Source organism: Merops nubicus, unplaced genomic scaffold (genome assembly GCF_000691845.1).
Source record: "Merops nubicus isolate BGI_N331 unplaced genomic scaffold, ASM69184v1 scaffold2514, whole genome shotgun sequence".
Lineage (NCBI taxonomy): Eukaryota > Metazoa > Chordata > Aves > Coraciiformes > Meropidae > Merops > Merops nubicus.
The window spans coordinates 68,394-87,513 of NW_008603422.1; the positions used below are offsets into that span (position 1 = coordinate 68,394).

Consider the following 19,120-nt stretch of genomic DNA (forward strand, 5'->3'; position numbering starts at 1 on the left):
TGTTCCCTGAGCTGATCAGCCTCTGCTGAGTCATTGTTCCAGACCTTCCCCCTGGTCATCAATGCACTAACGAAACCTCCTGTATTGTTTGTGCCCTACTGCATTGCTCAACCAGTAGTATCAGGATGGCTTAAGCGCCCCATGAAAACCAGAGCCTGTGAATGTGACTCTTCCAGTTGCTGGAAGAAGGGTTCATCTACTATTTCCTCCTGGTCAGGAATTCCATAGCAGACACCCACACCATCATGACACTGGTTGGCCCTCTAATCTTAACCTATGAACTCTCACACCTCTAATTCTTCTTGTTCGTTCCCCATGCATTGGAGCACAGACCATTCAGAGAATCATTCACTTATGCTCATCTCCCAAAAAAGGTATGACAGCTTCCCCCAGATGCTCTTCTCATTCACGTGCATACACTTCCAGCAGGCTTCTTCCTGTGCTGTTTTGTAGATTAAGGGGCCCTGCCTGTCTTCATCACCCTGCACCTTTGCTTATCAACCCATCAAGCCCTTCCCTCCCTTGATCGTGTGTCATCATTTCCCTTCCCCATCATTCCTCTTTAGAAGCTCAAGTGTTCTAACACTATACTTCCAGTGTACTGAAAGAATAACAGCTATACTCAAGTTGCATATGCTATTCTGGAAATTTGGGATGAAAAGGTTGTCAAATAGAGTTTGACAGTAGGAATGAAAAAAAGTTATTTTCCTTCAGTAATGTCCTAAGAACATACCTGAATCCCAAGAAGCATACAAGCCATTCAGTGGGATGGTATAATAGGTGAAATAAATCAGGACTTAAGTTCACTGTTATAACTCATTACATTATTCCCCTTCTTTGATAGGCTCCTTTTAAATATTTTAAACTTAGAAACAAAATACATGTGCCAGATTAAAATACAGCACATATATAATTATATAACACATTTATTAAGATACTAAATATAGTTCTTAATAAGGATATTCCTAATGCAGGGGCAACTTGAAATCCAGATACACAGCAAAATTCACCTTAACAGTAGTTATCTAGTCTTTCATATATTTAACAGATTTTCTTCCATCAGGTTTAAATGAAACCTTATGGTAGCCACTTTGCTCTATCCACCAAATCAAAAGCCTTCACCTTCACTATGCATGTCAGTTCTCTACCTGACATCACCAAGAAGTCCAGGTAAGTTTGCATAAGTAGGGCCTTCATGAAAAATCATGCAATTACATCATTTGGCATAATTTTTATTGAAGTGAGTAAATGTCCTTTGTCTGATCAAGCCCATATGGTGCTGATTAATCATCACGTATTTAACATGGATTCTTACTCATCAATCATTTGCATTAAACCATGAAAAATTTCCTTCTGCTTCATTTTGGATGTGAGAAATGTTCCTGAATCATATACAGTAACATCTGTAGCATATATAGGCATAAAGTATTGCTCAGCTATATTATGAATGCATAAAGACAATGACTGATAAAAAAAACCAACCTCCATAAAAGCAGGACTGGTAATACAAATTCAGTCACGAAATACACACCAACTCCAAATGCTATGGCAAGTCAAATTCACAAGTTTGATTCTCATTCAAGTAAAAAGACGCTGAACATCGTTTCCAAAACAAAAGTTCTTGATATTTGTCTGCATTTCCACTAGAGAGTATGGCAGTCAACTAGACTTACCAGCATGGTAACATGAAAGATATTTGGAACACTTTCATATGCAGACGAGTTTATCCATTCACAACCATTTGTTACAACGTTCAATGAAAACGCTAAACAAATCAGAAATGAAGAAGCTATTTTATATACTTATATTTAGAACTTGCATCAGTCATAATTCCCTCTTGCAACCTGTTAGAATTGTTAATCAACAAAATCTCTAGAGACTGAAGATTAACTAATGGTGTTTTCCATGCATGTTATGTCACAGCTTTCTGACAAGTAATTCAATTACAAATATACTGCAGCAATGAAACTAGTCTTCTGCCTTAAAAAGTTTAGACACAGTCTTGTCATTGATTAATGGAAAGGGAAGATCTGTTTCATTCTATGTTACTAAATTCTTCAACATGCTCAGGTTTCCTAGTACTACAAAGTGCTAAATTTGGGGGTTTTGCCCCAAAGAATAGCTAAGTGTTAACTACCTATTCAAGTAAGATCCACATTACTTTTTTGTTGTTCTGCATCAACTGGTTTTACCCTTGCTCTTCAGTGTTTCATTCCATAAATAGTGAAGAAGACAAAACACATAGTGTAGATTCAGTAATATAAATGAAGAAGTTACTAATTAAAATTAAAAACTGCCAAACACCCCTATGATTTGTTCTACTTTTATAGCTAATACCTGTAGACTTTAGAGCCAGGAGAAAAAAAGATGTGCTTCCAGGTTTAAAAATATTTACTGTGTGAATGAAGAAATAACTATGTACAAGCACAAGATAATATAGAATACATTGTCTGAAATGACAGAATCTCAGATCTTCAAAACTGAGGGAGAAGAGAGAGATATTGATTCTGCCTGGATTAACAGGAAAAAGGCATTAGCTATTTTTTATATCTTTTCTCTATTAGGATTTGGAAGGAAAGGTCAGGAAGCTGTTGTGGTGGCAGAACCGGTGGTGAAGTTAGTGGATATAAACCACAGTATGACCTGAAACCTCAGTCTTTCTGACATTTAGAAGTAATGGTATTTTGTACAAAAGTACAACAAACATTTGCTTTCTTAATGACAGCCTTAAAGAGGACAATATCTCCTATTTTCATATGTCTAGGAGCTTAATTTATATCCTTTTTCACAGATGTATTAATATGCATGAATGATGATGCTATATTGGCTAACAACATTAGCTAAAATGACAGCTGCCAAGCTGGTATGTTACAGAAATTTGACACTACAAATCTCAATATAAATAACTATAACCAGTGTTTCCTGGTTCACACAGAAATGTTAGAGGAGCACAGTTTCACTTCAGATTATTAATCTGAACCCCGGAATACTCTCAAGTCACATTTCTCCATTTAATTTAATTTAACTAAGTTTGCTCGTCAGTAGCCCTAGGATTCATTTTTCTCTACTTAATGGAAAACAAGATAGAGACATCATTTCCAAAGGTGATGTAGACCAGGAATTTTTATAGTGTATTCTGCATTTGTTCTATTTTCCTTCTGGATACAAAAGGCACCTAAGGATACTGCTAACTGAATGACTTAGTTTGGTGAGACAGTTAAAACCAGGCCACCTCCTCTATATGCTTACTAGGTTCTTCATAGCTCTCATCTCCAAAAGATGGATGCATAAAAAAGGTAGTTCAACAAACTTTGTCTTTAAACTTAACATTACACTCACACACTTGCTGTGGTCACTGGGCTGACACACTTTCAAATTAAGATGATGGCAGATACGTAGTTTCAGTAAGAAAGAAGAGAGGAAGTAAAAAAATGCTCCTTCCCTTGTCCCTCCTGCTCAAGCCTCCCATCCCATCCTGCTTGATATATGTTAACATCAGGTTCCTTGCAGGCAAAAGTAAAATCTCAACTGCAAATTACTAATCAAGCTTGAACTTCAAATTTCTAATTCCCTGAACTTAAAGAAATATTATTCATTAAGAGAAAGCATCCATTTCACTTTATTTTACATGTCTAAAATTAAAGCAACCAACCTAAACTAGTCATCCAAGGTTCCTTCAACATTTAATGCCAGGCAAAGACAATTCAACTGTCTGACATCCAGTTGAAGATTAACTGAACCATCCAAGACAGTAGGTGTTTTCTTCTTTTTAATGACAACTTCGGGAAGCTAGACAATTTAACAAACCCTTAATTTTTAGGTGAATTCCACTGTAGATACATAGCTTTCAAGGCTAAAGTTAAGCAGCATGAATCTCATTCTGAAAAAAATATTCATAATACAACCAATCCTTCCCCAAATTAACTCTTCATTTTCATGTAATAAGTAAGCTGCACAAAGAATTGACTAAAGACTATGTGACAGAGGCTACGAGTACAGATGCCAGAGGGTAGGGAGTTAACTGGCTCAGATAATCCAAAAATAAGCATGGAAAATGCAAATGGAAAATTTTGAACAGTTGATGTTAATCTGCTGGATACAATGTTTTCCAACATAACATAAAATTTACTTTAAACTCTACTCCACTGCACTTTCATGGTCGAAATAGGCTAATTGCAAAGATAGCACATGTCCACTTATTTTAACAAGTCTTTCTGCCAAGTTCGAAGAAAAATATTGAAAGCTATGAGTAATTTAGGATTCTGTTAATTTCTTCCTCATAATTCTACTGAATGAGCTGCACCATATATTATTACTATACATTTTGTTCACTGTGGAAGTACTACCTGAACTTAGAGAAAATTAAAGCAAGCAAGTATAAAGTGTTTAAACTCTGAGGTATGGATTCTATGGGCAGTATCACAAATGGAAGACATCTGAATCCTACTGACATCTCACTTTAGGTGTTTAAAGTGAAGCTGAACTGGAGCTCCCATTGCAGACACCTGGGTTTGTATCCTAGGCTGGCTAATCCTGCACCTAAGGTGTTCTGCTGCTCATTAGAATAGGAGAGGTTGAATGAGATTTGACCCTGGGTTTTCCCCCTTTCAGCTTCACATGAGTTTATTGGTTCTCCTATGGTTACTACTCTTGATCCTGGTACATGTGATCAGACATTGTGAACCTAAGGAACATTTCTGATACATTCTGTTCCATACGGAGATATTAATGGCGAAAAATCCTAACTTGTTCAACCTGCCAAAGATACTGTGACAAGGCCTAGTTGAAAAAATTAACTGTCCAGGTATTTTGCCATGACTAAAGCCCTCTGTAAGAGAGAAGTAGTGAAAAGATAGGACACAATGAAATGCAGCATTTAAACACGCATATTGAAATAATTTTAAACACTCGGATAGCTTTAAAGACATTTACAGTCCCACTGCAGTGTTCTGATTGACTGCAGATTGCTGCAGCTATTTGGTTATAATTTCACCAGTCTGAAACATGACTTTTAGTAGCCTCGTGAACTTTCCTTAACAAAAAAACAAAACAAAACAAAACAAAAAAACACCCTTGAGGTAAAGCTAGTTCATACACAGAGGCCAGTTTCCTTAACATCCCTTCCCATTGCATGAACAGAGCAAAAAGCCTACAGCTGAAATTCTTGGGTAGTGACTCTGTCCAGAAGTGTTCTGAAGGACTAAATAATGCCATCCAGACTTTCATCAGACTGATCTCCTCTACAGGGATATTTTTTTTTAATAGTTCCTAGTAGTTCTTGTGTCTTACAACACCTCAATTCATATTTTTGACAGATCAGGCATTGGTACATGTCACCACAGACTATCAAGCCAATCCTACAGCCATTATAGCTGACAGGAGTTTTGTCATCAAGTCAAAGGAAGAGAGGAATAATTCTGTGTATCTAAAAAATCTCAAACCCGAGAATAGATTATTATCAAGGATGAAAGATATTTGATTATTGCTTATGCAAGTGAATTAAACTACTTTTGAACCAGAGATATCAAAATTACTACATAAATACTTGTTTCATATCTAGTAATTTATCATATGTATAAAACCAGCAAAGTAAAAGCAAGTAGGTAGGGAAATAAATACATAAATTGAAAGAAAGGCAAACAGAGCTTTTATGAAAGAAAATTCTTTAGATAAAGAAAATCTAGTAATATTTCTGCTGTAACACCTTATTGGCATATAGATGACAGTGATTCATAGCCAGCAATGAGATGATTGTGTTCAAGTTCCACTTGCCACAAATACATTAAGCTGTTACCCCCTCATGGGAATTTTGCTTTCTGTTTTAGATGCACAACTGCAAAAATATTGTCAACTTAGGCTACCAACGGAAGACAGTTTCTACGTGTGGAACATTTTTCATAAACTGTTCTGTTGTGGCCATCTAATTTCAATAATATCTGGTTGTACTTTGGCACTATATGAAAGAAGGGGTGTGATACAATGGAAGCTGCACTGAGAACTCACCTGATTCTGCCCCGAGGGCGTTCAGATTGCTCTGACATAAAACTTGTGCTGCTGAGGCGTGAGGCACTGCTGGTTCGGGAAATGGCTGACACATCACTGACATCACTATCTGATGATTTGGCAGAGACGTTATCACAACTTCTGTACTGATCTGTTTGTATATTATACTAGAGATCAAGAAAACAAAGGGTGAAGAGTCTCATCAAAACATAATGCATATATTGAGATAACATATAGCCTAAGTATGACAAGTCTCTCTAATGGCTTTTAGATCTAAGAAAATTGTATAAAATTCAGTGAAATGCCTATATTAAATAATGTCTTCATGTCTAATGAAAAAAACAAACATAGCATTTATGAAGTAAATTAAGACACTTGAGATAAATTACAACATTGGAATTCAAATCGGCTGTGGGTTCTTTACTACATGGGAACTATAATAATGAAATATTTACGCAATGGTCAGACATTCTCAAGCACAGGCATACCATCTATTTGGCTACAGCTCCTTTCTTCAATTTTAAAAATATTTTAAAACATGCTATAAAATACTTGTACGGAGTTAGTTTGGAACAGGAAAACTCTGTATGAGTCTGAATGAAATGTAATGCTACATGAAGCTGACTCTGGGGATTGATTTCAATATTTAAGTTCTATCTACCTCAAAATATCTCTTTGTATAGTGATAGTAGAGGACTAGTCAGGCAGAAAGGTAACTCAGCAAAATAAAGTGTTTTCAGGCAGATCACTTTCCTGATCTAATTGCTTTTTTACACGTACACATGCATGAGAACTATCAGAAGACCCAGCAGGAGAAACACGTGGACAGAGGCAGAAATTATTCCCCTTTTGCTAACAGCAGAACCTTTGATTACTTAAAACCAACTGTGACACCACACCAACTATTACATAATGCTCTTATTATTCACATCAATCAGACATACATAAAAGGAAGCTTCAATCCTAGCAATGTCACACTTACCTAAATCTTCAGTCACATAGGCATGAGGACCAAATCATTGTCAGGTTTACAAAACTATACCCCACTATATACTAAAAATGCAATGTATCCTTGCCTGGAAAGTGATTAAAACAGTACTACAATTCCCAGGACATATGGGAAAACTATTAACACATGGGAAGACTGGGCAGTTTCTGACATGACACCCTAGAAAAGTAATTCTATAAAGCATGGATACAGAACTTGACAAGTCATAAAGGTTTATTTATGAATTATACACAAAGCTACCACAGTCTGTGAATATCCCCAGCTCAACCAGGCACTGGGATGGAGGCCGAGTGAGCCAGCATATGTCATGTCTTGACTTTAAAAACCTGGCAAACACAAGGTCAGGTTTCTACAGATGATTGCATCAGGCCTTCTGTCCTTAAGCCAGGTTATTTTTTTCTTGCTCTGATGCCTTTCAGCAGCTGTGTCTGAGGTCTCCACAGCACACATGGACAGTGTATGTCAAGATGAAAATCTGAAAACAATTTATGAATAAAAACCTGGTGTTTGACTTGAGGAGTGTGCACTGAGAAAACTCAGCAATACCCTGTGAGAGGCTTGCACTGGCTGTCTGAATAAAAACACCCGTGGCAGACAAAGCTCTAGTTTACTAAAGGTAAATTTTCAGCCTGAAATGCTAAATGACACTCTGCAGATGATTTCAGAATAGCTTGGAGCATGATAACTTTGAGCCCAAACAACACGTCTAAAAGGCACTGACATGGACATGGGGACAGATGCAGCAGAACTCTGATTTATTATAGTGGGTAACAGGATTCAAGAACTCCAGTATTTAAAAATATTTTCAACAGTAGCAAGGATTAATTCGGAGACTCTCTTTCTAAGTGTCTTATCTGAATATGGATGACCAATGGGGTTAGATGAGACTATGTTGGTATGTTTATTCAGATCACCTCTTGGAATGGCTTGCAGAGTCTGTTAAATAATTTTGCTGCTTGCTTTCTTTCAGACTGCAAATAAATCTTTCCAAAACAGAAATGCAAAGCACCTCCATTCTTATTAACTGTTTCATAATGATGAACAATTAAATTTCTTTAGCTGACATATTTTTCTTAACTCTAAAAAAATTTCAAAGCAACAATAAAAGCTTTTACTTTTACTTAGTCTAAACTTACACATTCAGAAGCTGGAAAACTGAACGGTTAATGTCTTCCAGGTTAAGTTAAACTGCCTCACTCCTGCGCAAAATTCCCGCAGAACTCCTAATGGATCTTTTAAGCTTTCCCAAAATGAGGCATCTAAAAATATGGAAAGCATCTGATCATACAGATGCTCTGGCTTTCCACTGAACTAAGTAGAACTGCAATCTGAGAAAGAAATTATGATCCTGTTAAATAATAAAACTTCTGCTGATTTCAGTGAAACAGGGATTTCACCCTTCCTAAATATTTGAAGAATATCTAGAAATTATTCCTTCACAGATGAGGTTTTAAGAATACTTTGTTTAAAACATAACCATGTAATCTCTCTCAAAAACTTTTTTTTTTTTTAATGCATGGTAACAGAGTGTCTCAGAACTATCTCCATGGTATTTGTGTTTGTTAAAGACAACCTGACATCCCCCCTCCGTCATTATGTTCTCTAGGTACTTTTCTTCCTCACCAAAAAGTCCACATTCACTTTATGTCTCTTGGTTTGAGAGCGCATACAGCAATTCTGGAACGGCAGAAGGTGGTTCATGTGGTCCCTGAGGAAGCATGATGTGCTGCTGGAGAAGGCTGGTACAATCTGAACTCTCCCATAGGCTGCTGCCCTTTGTCCCAAGTCACACATGAATCTGGCTTTTTAACAATTTATTGTTCAACAGCAAAATAATAAAGTTGAACACAGTGGACTATGTATATCATGTGGGGCAGCAGACAACCCTCTGTTTCACTCATACTGAATCTGCCTCACCTTTCATGGCATACCTACATGGGATGGAAAAGATGAGGAGGAGAAAGAAAGCATGGTTGTCCAGCTTACTGGGTAGGATACTGGGAGAGAAGTCAGAAGTCCCAGATTGTGTCTCATTATCTGTTCAGGGACTCAGCCTCATTGAATGACTGTTCAGTATCAATATGAAAACATTTATTGCTGCAGGGTCTTCAGCCCTGGTATCAACCCTTGTAAGCAGGGGCTATGTAGGTATCTTCGCTGTCTGCTCTTTATAGTCCAGCAGTTTGTGCTAAAGGGAATTGTTCTGTAAATACCAGACTGGCTTAACAGCCAGTGTTTCATATGTTGGTAAACAGCGAATTTTATGGTGAGATGGGAGATGAAGAAAAAAAAACTGAGTCCACATCTTCTCCTTGCCTTGGTATTCCAATAACAGAGCTACTGCGTAAAGCATGAGGCAGTAAATGAGATTTTAATGGGATGGTTGAGCTTTTACTGCCCCTTTATACTGTATGCCAGGGCTGTGATTCCCCAGAAACTGAAACCTCTTCCCTTCACAGAAATAAAGATTAGCACAAAAAGTGGTGATGCTGAAAGTTAATGCTGAGTGCTACAGCTTTCCATTTTACTACTTCTGGATTTAGCTGTTCCTTCCTATAGCTGCTGTTTCTACTGAATTCACTGTCCACTACAGGAGGCATACAACTTTTCCTACTTATTCCCTACCCACCTTTTTTTAGTATAGTCTGATCATCAGTAATCTAAGCTAACAGATGAACAAAAAAAAAAGCAATTCTTAAGTTAATCTTTTTTTCCCCTCAGGAAGTAAATGGTACTTTTCCACAAAGCAATGATCATTAAAAGAAGAATATTGTACTGTTGCAATACACTTGAACTTATGATTTGGAAGAAAAATGTCATGGGCTAAGATCCACTTGCTTGGTATCTGCATTAAAGTAATGCTGGCAGATTTGCAACTAGGCTCAAAAGTAATATGATACAGTCCTGCTCATCTAGAAAACTACTGCTCTTCATAACTGCCTGTATTTTTAACAAATTTTCCTGTCATGTTATATTTAAGTATCATTTTGAAGCCTCAAAATGAAGTGAATTTCAGTGCAATCAGTTGTCTTTCAACACTATCTTACAGAGTTAAAGCTTATTTAGCATTTCTATTCCAAGTTGCACTATTTATCACATTAGGAGAGTTGCTGAAGTTTGCAGCAACTTTGAGAGCAATTACTAAAGAATAGGTCTGGTTTCTTAACCATTAATAGCAGCTAGCTTCAAACACCCTAAGTAGCTGCACTGTCTGCTTCCACGTTACAAAGATAAAGTTTTTTTGACAAGACTATCTGATACATAAACAGCTGCAATGCAGTTCCTCTGTTCACTTTACCACATGTGGAGTTGCTGCTGTTTCTACTCCAGAAAAAGGAGAAAAATAGGGGTATGATGAACTGCAGACGTGTCAACATCAGTGGAAAAAGCACAGACATAAACCAAAGGAGTGTACTTCATGAATACTTTTACAGTTCCTCGATGACTAACAATGTTAGCAGTTTTATTGATAAGGCACATTTTAAAAGTAATGTAATAGTACATTCTAATTATATTATCTTCCATATGATGAAGTATTTATATTTCTAGATTTAATTCCCAAACCCATGGAGAATACAATAGTTCAGAGCTTTGAAAATTGAAGGGCTATCCCCTCCTTTGACTACAAAAAAGCCTCAGGTGACTAACATCTGAAAATATGTGCCTCATTAAGTGCTTAAAATGAGGAAATTAAAGAAGAAAATTAAATGGGGATTAAAATGAGGAAATTAAAATGAGGAAATAGAAATCCAGACCAGAAACGTTAGGGGCTAGATTCATCCATGAGCTTATGCGTGTCTTGAGATCGCAGCTGCCTTCTGAAGCACCTTACTCAAAAGAGGAATTTGGTCAGGAGATGCTCAATCATGCACAAGGCACCCTGAGTTTTAGGGCTGCACACACAGGGTTCCTCCAAATGCCACCAGGGTTCACGACACAGCAGTCGGCACCTTAGTGCGTCCAAGCCTCATTTCTGACTCCTATGAGCATCTGTGCCTGTGTCTTAGGAGCAACTCTTCCCATAATTGTATCCAACTCTATTGTGAACACCACTCAAGTTCCTAACACGGCACAGCAAAAAGGAGCAAGTCAAATCGTGGGAAAACCACAGGAACTCGTGCAGCCCACAAGTTGAATGAGTGGACCTCACTGTGAAATCCTACCAATCCTGGAGTGACTGTCATATCATCAATATGATATATAGTAAATATTGTTTTCAAGGTGGATGAAAGCGAATAAAAAGAAGACACTCACCACATAAATGTCCAAGAGCCTTCTTTATACACAGCCCTAAGTGTCTTGCCCAGCCTCCCATAAGACTTAATAGCATCAGCCTCCTATCATCCTGAGTCTCCCATCCAGCTCTTCTTTGCAGACATTAACTATCAAGTTAAATTCAGAGTGCCACTGAACTAAAGCCATGATTACACTTCTATGCTAAACACTTTCCAATCACTCACAGTGTTAACTGAGTCAGGAGTGCATCTAAAGATAAACTGATGTCTTTTAAGCACATCAGTGCTCTGATCAGTAACTCTCTTGAACAAACAGACCTTCAAAAAACTGTGTTGTACATTCTCTGTAAAGCTGCAGCACGGTGATTGTGTTCTGTGTATGGCATCTGGAACAAATAATTTAGTGTATTTTGAATTAAGAGCCTAATTAATAGATACTGTAAGTTATATCTTCGCAAATCCAGAATTATATTATAAAAGTATTTTGATTTTCTCCAACACTGAAACATCCCAGGTATATGCATACTAGCCACTACGGCCTTACCAATATGGAGGAAAGAAGGCAGATATTTAAACCTCTTCTTTAAATTCTTTTGCCCAGTCCACAGAAGGTTTGTTGTTTTGTTTTGGGTGGGTTGTTTGTTGTGTTGTTGTGTCTTTGTTTTTTGTTTGGTTGGTTTTTTTTTCCCAGTTAGCTTTTTAGAATTTGTTTCATGTAAATTATGGAGTCTTGCCACTGGAACTGAAGGAAATAATGATGTGAGCTCTATGAAGATCTCAAAACAACTACAAAGGAACAGCCATCAAGACCTACAGAAATGTTGTAGAGCAGTGACCTTGTCAAAATTCATTAATGGATGTTTAAAACACAGATGTTTAAAAATGTTTACACACTAACTTGCATGCCTCAGGCTTGAAAACATAGTGCTTGCTCACAGAGACTGAGAAACGGAGTGGCAGAAATTGCAAAAGTGGAAGAAGTGCATCAGAAATGGACTGGAAATGGCAAAGGTCATGTCACAATACCTCTAATAAAAAGGCTTGTTTCAACATAAAGCTTATTTAAATTTAAGGAACTAATTTTGCGTAGACACAATTAACTACTGCAAAGGAGATTCAGTCCATACTGAAGGAAAACGGTTGAAAGGTTTAGAGAATTTTATATGTAATAAAACAAACGCTAAGATAGTGGAAGAATCAAATCCATGTGAGCTGATTGCTCTGCAAAGCAGAAGGGAATATTTTCTCAGTGTGCAGCACAGTATAATTTCTCTAATAGATATATAAGTAGTTATTTTTTGAAGCACTGGGCAAACACTGCTACTTGGGGAAGAAAGAAACATATCTGTTAAAGAGGGACAAACTCTGCTTGCAACTTCTGCTTCTTTAGTAGGCTTTTAGTATTTCTTTCTCACTATCCCAAAATGTCTACTAGACCACTGAATTTTTTTTCTTTTTTATTTAAGGTAATTCTTGCTCCTGCAGCTTTCAAAGATTTTTCACAGATTTTGGCAGCAGAAAGTAGGTGTTAAGTCCTTAAAGGTCTCAGTCATCAGCTTTATTCCACCACTTGATATGACTTACTATATTTTCATTAATGCTGTCTAGATGTTCATCTATCTGATTTATTTTCTTCTTTTATGGGTAAAGACAGTAGCACAAGGTTTGCCTTAGTAACATTTTTAAAGTGATGCCTATCACCACAGTGATACGAAGCAAACAACACTACTGAATGTAGCACAGAGTGTTAGAATGTGCTAATATAATTGGTTCTCAGCACATAATTTATTATAGCTTGGACCGTCCTATGTAGGACTACTACTGTTTCAACTACTGTTGAGAATACATAAAAAGTTAAAGATTTTTAGATTTAGAGTCCAAGACAACTAATGAATTCTCCTTACTACTGTTTTAGCATGGAAAGGAGTATGTGTCTGTGAGAACACCGTGTACTCAAAAACAACTTTTACAGAGACTTAACTTTCTCAAACTTGGGGTCATATTTTACAAATATTCCATATAAACCAGTTTTCAAGAGTCATATATTTAAAAACTAAAGATGATACTAGAAAACTCTAGGTACTAGAGGATAAGATAAATTTGTAATATTGCTGGTCAGTGTTTTCCACTATTTAAATACTTGATCTACATTAACTCAATAACCAAAATATATTGAGGAGTAAAAATAATGTTTATGATAAAAATTAAAAGAGAGTCAGGATTAGAAGGTATGTTTCATAATGAAAAAACATGAACAACATTTGAATGAATCTGTAAGCACAGTTAATGCAAATCAGAAAACTGGCCTCTGATTATGAACAAAGGTGTATGTTTGGTCATCCTGGCCAAAGTCCTGAGAGTACACATTACCCTTCTCTTCTGCAAATTTTATCAAACCCATTTTTAGTATTTTTTTTAACATGTTAACTAGTTAGGAAGTACCAGAGACAGACTGCATCTCACCCTTTTGTCCTGAGTTGACTTTTGTGAAGGTAACAGCAAATCCAATATCAAACAAGCTATTATAATTATTATACAAATTCTGCCTTCTGACAGATGATATCATTGGAAACCCCCATCCCAGTTGTTGGGGTATTTTTAGTAGTGCTGATATCCCACAGTTTGGCAATGGAGGACCTAAATCCTTGTTTTCTCTTATTTTTTCCTTCCCTTTAAGAACTGTTTCATTTAAGGTCTATGTTCACAGTGAGGTGGTCTCAAAGGAAGCATCCTTATTAATGTTGTCTCATATTTAATTGTAACAAGATCTGGAACTAATCTTGCAAACTTGTTAGATATTACAAGTTAGATGCCCAATTGCCTATTTACACATTCCTAAGGACCTCACTTACACATTATTTTAACCTGAGCCTCCAGGAGCATGCATCAATCCTATGAAACACAGGAAAGTGACCCTGGAAGGGCATGGAGATAAAAATCTGATGCCTGCACTACAGTAATAAGCAGCAGGAGCATTCTCACATCCACAGATGTCGAGAGCTTGACAATGTTTGTTGTTTTAAAGCATGGCTCCAGCTCCCAAATGGAAAGTTTGTCTCTTTTAAAACGCACAAATAAAAATACAAGCACTTAGTTCTTACTGATGTGAAGAAAGTCTTTAAATGTGACTCTAAGCACTGAATTCTAAATTAATAAAAACTGTGATTTTCTTCCAACTACTGTTATTCTGAGACCTTACTTTTAATGCACACAGTTGCTATGTGTGTTTTAGAAATTTTTACAGTGAACTTTTACATTCACACTGCTGTCCTGTGGTAACTTATTGAAAGCACATAACTCTCAATGGCACTGTTAGAATTGCAGAAATGGATTCCTCACAATTGAGGTATCTCAGGTTTTGTCTCTGCCCTTTACTTTGCCTACACCAACAGAGTGCTGCACTTCTAAAAGGAAGCACAGAATCTAACTAAACACTTCCCCTCCTGACTTCTGCAAATGTTCCCCTTCATTAGGTGTCACAAGGCAAAACATTTTTGGCAGAAAGTTCAGCTCCAGCCCATCAGAACTTGTTTTGGAAGTGTCAGTGAAGACATGTGAGACATTTCCAGCAGTTTGTTCAGAAGCCTGCAGTTTTAGACTTAAGATGGTTATGAGGCATCGTTTTAGATTTATCAAGAAAGAAAAGGTCCCTCTATATAACCTCATTAATGTAATTTCATGTACACTTAATTATCAGAGGAAGTCTTTAAGCTTTTGTTAGAAAAGGAGGAGATCAAAGTAATCAGTGTGTACTTCAAGGAAGGAAATGCTTTATCTGTGGCATTAGGATGCCAAAAAAATTATACAAATATGAGAACAACTACATGGGATTGGATCTATTCTGCCCAGCTCTCTACATGTCAGACAACAGCAAGGGCCCAAAGAAGAACAAAAGTGCAGGGCAAACATACCATGATATTTCCATGGCCCGCTTTTCCAGCCGCCAGGGATTTGCAGGCCAGGGACTAAACTAAACTCCTAAGCTAGAGGTAACATGGCTTTGTTTAACAGCTTTTGAAGGATCCTTCTTTCATGAATTAGTTTTGAAGTGTTCTGGTATTTGCAGATTCATTCATCAAAGACAAAGTCTAATGCACACCAGATGGGGGCAAAAACGATGCTACAAAATTATGACTTGAAGACACTTCTGTCAGGCTTTATAACAGTGTTCTTGAGGGTTATATAATAATTTAAATAAACAGATTTATGCCTTCAATTTTCAAGCCAAATTATCATTTCAATACTACTGACTTTACCTTGGTATATTGCTCACGCTCATGTTCTTGGCTAGAACCAGACCCTGATGTCTGATTATAACGGTGCACTTTCATTTTCATCTGTCTCGTTCGCTCCTCCACTACTAAGCTTGCTGCAAAAACACACAATGAAAATCAATTAAAAATACTGAAAACTTTTTTTTTTGAAAAACAAATGGTTTAGCAACAACTTTAGCTTATTTCCATCCCAACGAAACAAGGAAATGTACAAACATGTAGAACAAGCAGGCTGTAAACACAGAACAAAGGAACACTAATGTCAAGAAATCAGCCGCTTCCATTGTGAGTGTCTTTACCTGAAAATGGGAAGACATCCCAATTTCTTACACATAATCAAGCTGATGCAACAGATATGAAGAGTGAATTATAAACTGAATTATAAACCCATTAAGTATTCTGGATGCAGGGGACATAAATCCATGATGATCTAACCATATATTTGCTTAAATGTAGAAAACATTACAGTAGCATTCGAAGAATTAATGCATTAAACAGGTATTAAAATTTATTTTTAAAGTCATTAGGTCCTACTACTATCTTAAAACAGAACTGCTTACCATAGCTAAAAATTATTTGAGAGGAATAACTTCTCCATTCAGCCAGTCAGAGTCAAAAATACAGTGATTTTCTAGTAAATCTGGGGTTTTTTGCAAAAAGTCCTTTAAAAGCGCTACTTTGCTCTCTAGTGTTCATTGCTATTTCAAAGAGATTTGTTTTTGTGTTTTCATCTTCTGTGGGACAGCATTTGTTAAGAAAAAGAAGAAACTTAATCTTAAGCCTTCAAGAATTTGTGGTCCTACAAAGAACATCTTCTTCAACTTGAACAAGTTATGGCAACTAATATTGGTGGTTGTGCTTGCCACGGGAAGAGGATCTTACACTAAGAGAAAGCATGGTGTGAAAGCTCCTGGGCTAAGGCTTCTTTAAAATATGATAACCTTTGAGTAGTGGATAATTTTAAGAGGAAACTACATATTCTGCCATTCTTGAACTTTGTAGCACTATAAATTGAAAGGAACAGCAACAAAACTAATACCTTAAAACTGGCATTTTGTAACAGTTCCAGAACTAGACCCGTATATTCATGAGTAACTGTTCTAAATCACAAGGGTACTCGCAATGTTCAATGTGTTTTAACAGGTCATAACTTCCCAGAACAACTTCTTTTAGCTAGAATTTTTTGTGTGGTCACAAATTTAAGACTGGCATTTTACTTTTACTCATCTTGTTTTGGGTCAACCATGGATTTATATAGCTCTCAACAAAATTAACCATTTTAAAAGTCAAGATTTTGTAAACAGCCCCTCCCAATACCAGTGGCAGGAGAGAGATATCAATGTAAAAGCTGCATGGAATCAATTTTCAATCAGAAAACACAGAAAATTTAAAATTGGTGGAAAATAAACATTCTGTCATGTAGTTTAAAGATCTGTACTGTTAATTAAGAGGTACCAAAGTTCTTTTATTTGGGTTTTATGCTGTTAACTGTGGGAATCTTTAAACTTTTTTTTTTTTTTTTTGTCTGCTTGGCAAGCACAAAGTGCCCATGCCCCTCACCCAAGCAAAACAAATAAAATAATGAAGGCAGTACACTCAGGATACTAGTTCAAACTGTGCACTACTGCACAAATCACGATTGTGCATGCAAGTACCATCCGTAATTTGCTTGTGTGATGGAATGATGGAATGTCTGTGTGCTGGTTAGGTATGAAAAAAACATACAAAGACATAATTGTGGAAAAACATGTTGGTTTCATGTCCTCCTTCCACATTTCTTAATTAAAAATTGAAAACTAAATACAGCAAATTACATTAAAATTCTGCTACGGCTACAAATTTAAGGTTTGAAATAAAGTTATCATCATAATTTTCAATTTCCCACACGCAGAGGGTCCAATGTAGGAAATTCTGCATATGTCACACTGGACCCAGAGCTTATTCCAGATGACTAATTATGTTGGTAAATGTGTACCTTAATTGCAATGAGTCCAGTTCCACCATCAGATATGCAGGCACAGCTCCAATTACTTCAATGGAAGTTGCATGGAGGTATCTGAAGGCAAAATTGAGCACTTTAGGTGAAATTTTTAAAGATGGCCTCTTATTTTAAGGACAGATATGAAAGGATTAAGATGTACCAATGTTACTGAAGTTAAAAAGCTCAGGTATCTTAATCCTATCATACATGCATGAAATGGACTGAGGATATATAATCAGAGGGAAAATTGAGACCCCTTTAAAAATTTAGCCCTATGTGTGTATAGTGCACAGATTACAGTTACTCAGAAATAACCCTTTCGTTGTGTGACTTTTGGTGTTTCATTATGTCAACTGTACATTATATTAAATAATTTATATAATATAATGTTGCTCTGTTACTGATGATACCCAAAAAAGAATATTCTATTAAGGAAGCAGATGCTATTTTAGTGAGTATACATGAAAATTACTGTAGTCAAGGTTGGGTAAATATTCAACCTTAACTCTGTAAATCTTGATTTCTGTTATGTTTAAATCCTTAACTTTAACAACACATTTATATTCTGGGTTTTATTATTAGATATCATTATATAAAATGAGAACTATTAATGAGGACTGTGAAGAAAATCTAAATTCTGTAATGGAGATATTTGGGGTTGTTTATGGAGTAAAATGTAACTTGGCACCAATTAGCTGTTGATGTATTTTTAAGCAAGCAACTGTGTGAAATGTAAGCCTGCTCTAGAAAATACACGTGTTCTTTCCAGCTTTGTTTACTGTGTACATCTGAGTGTATGTTATACCTAGTTCTATTGTGTGACAGAAAATTTCCTCTGCCTGGTAAGTAATCTGGTATACTCTTTCCATGCTAATCACAAGAAGGAGGAAAAATCTAACACAGGAGCAAAAGCACATTAGCAAAAGCTGTAACAACCATAGGTAACACGACCATAGGACCACACTACTTTCTTGGAACACAGCTGGTTACCACAGGTAATGAAAATTTGACATAAACAATACTTCAAGAATTTAATCTGCTTCTTAGAAAAATATGGATCTACTTTCTTTTAGGACATCAGTATTTGCAAAGTGCTTTTCCCAGAGGTCTTGAGAGGTAAGACTGTACAGTAATTCACAGATTGAAGCACTGTGATCCCAAGACCTTTAAATTCTAGACGCTCTAGAATTCAAAATATGGAGATTTACTGCAAGTGGCCCAAACTAGTGGTGCAAGTACCATCAATATCGGTTGTGCTGCCACGTTACTCTTTTTGGTGTTGAAAGTTACACTTCAAAGAGCAATAACTCGCATCTCTTCAAGAGCTGCTGATTCAGATGTGAGATCAATCAGTACAAGAAGTAACTGAAAGGAGAGAACTCATTGAGCAGACTGCTTAGATAAGGGGTACAAGTTTAGAGTTAAAACTTTTACCACTACTAAACCGTGCGAAGGTTGTCCAACAACAATGTACGTAACAATAAAGCCATGCAGAAGAGAAAAGACACACATACAAATGGAATCAAAATGTTATACTTCAATTCCATTAACATATTTATAAACCAGTCTGACTCTTGTAAGCCCAGGTACACTGGGTCTGGCTGGGATGGAGGTAGTT

At 36.5% G+C, this 19,120-nt stretch overlaps 1 protein-coding gene across 1 annotated transcript in view; it reads right to left on the reverse strand.

The window, feature by feature from the left end:
- Positions 1-19,120, reverse strand: part of LOC103771341 (regulating synaptic membrane exocytosis protein 1-like) — a gene marked incomplete at its 5' end in the record, with an annotated part of 130,017 nt that overhangs the window by 60,010 nt on the left and 50,887 nt on the right. The window contains 2 exons of the mRNA XM_008938634.1: positions 6,004-6,170; positions 15,504-15,616. Of these exons, the coding sequence (XP_008936882.1) occupies positions 6,004-6,170; positions 15,504-15,616 (280 nt within the window). The remainder of the gene's footprint in view (positions 1-6,003; positions 6,171-15,503; positions 15,617-19,120) is intronic.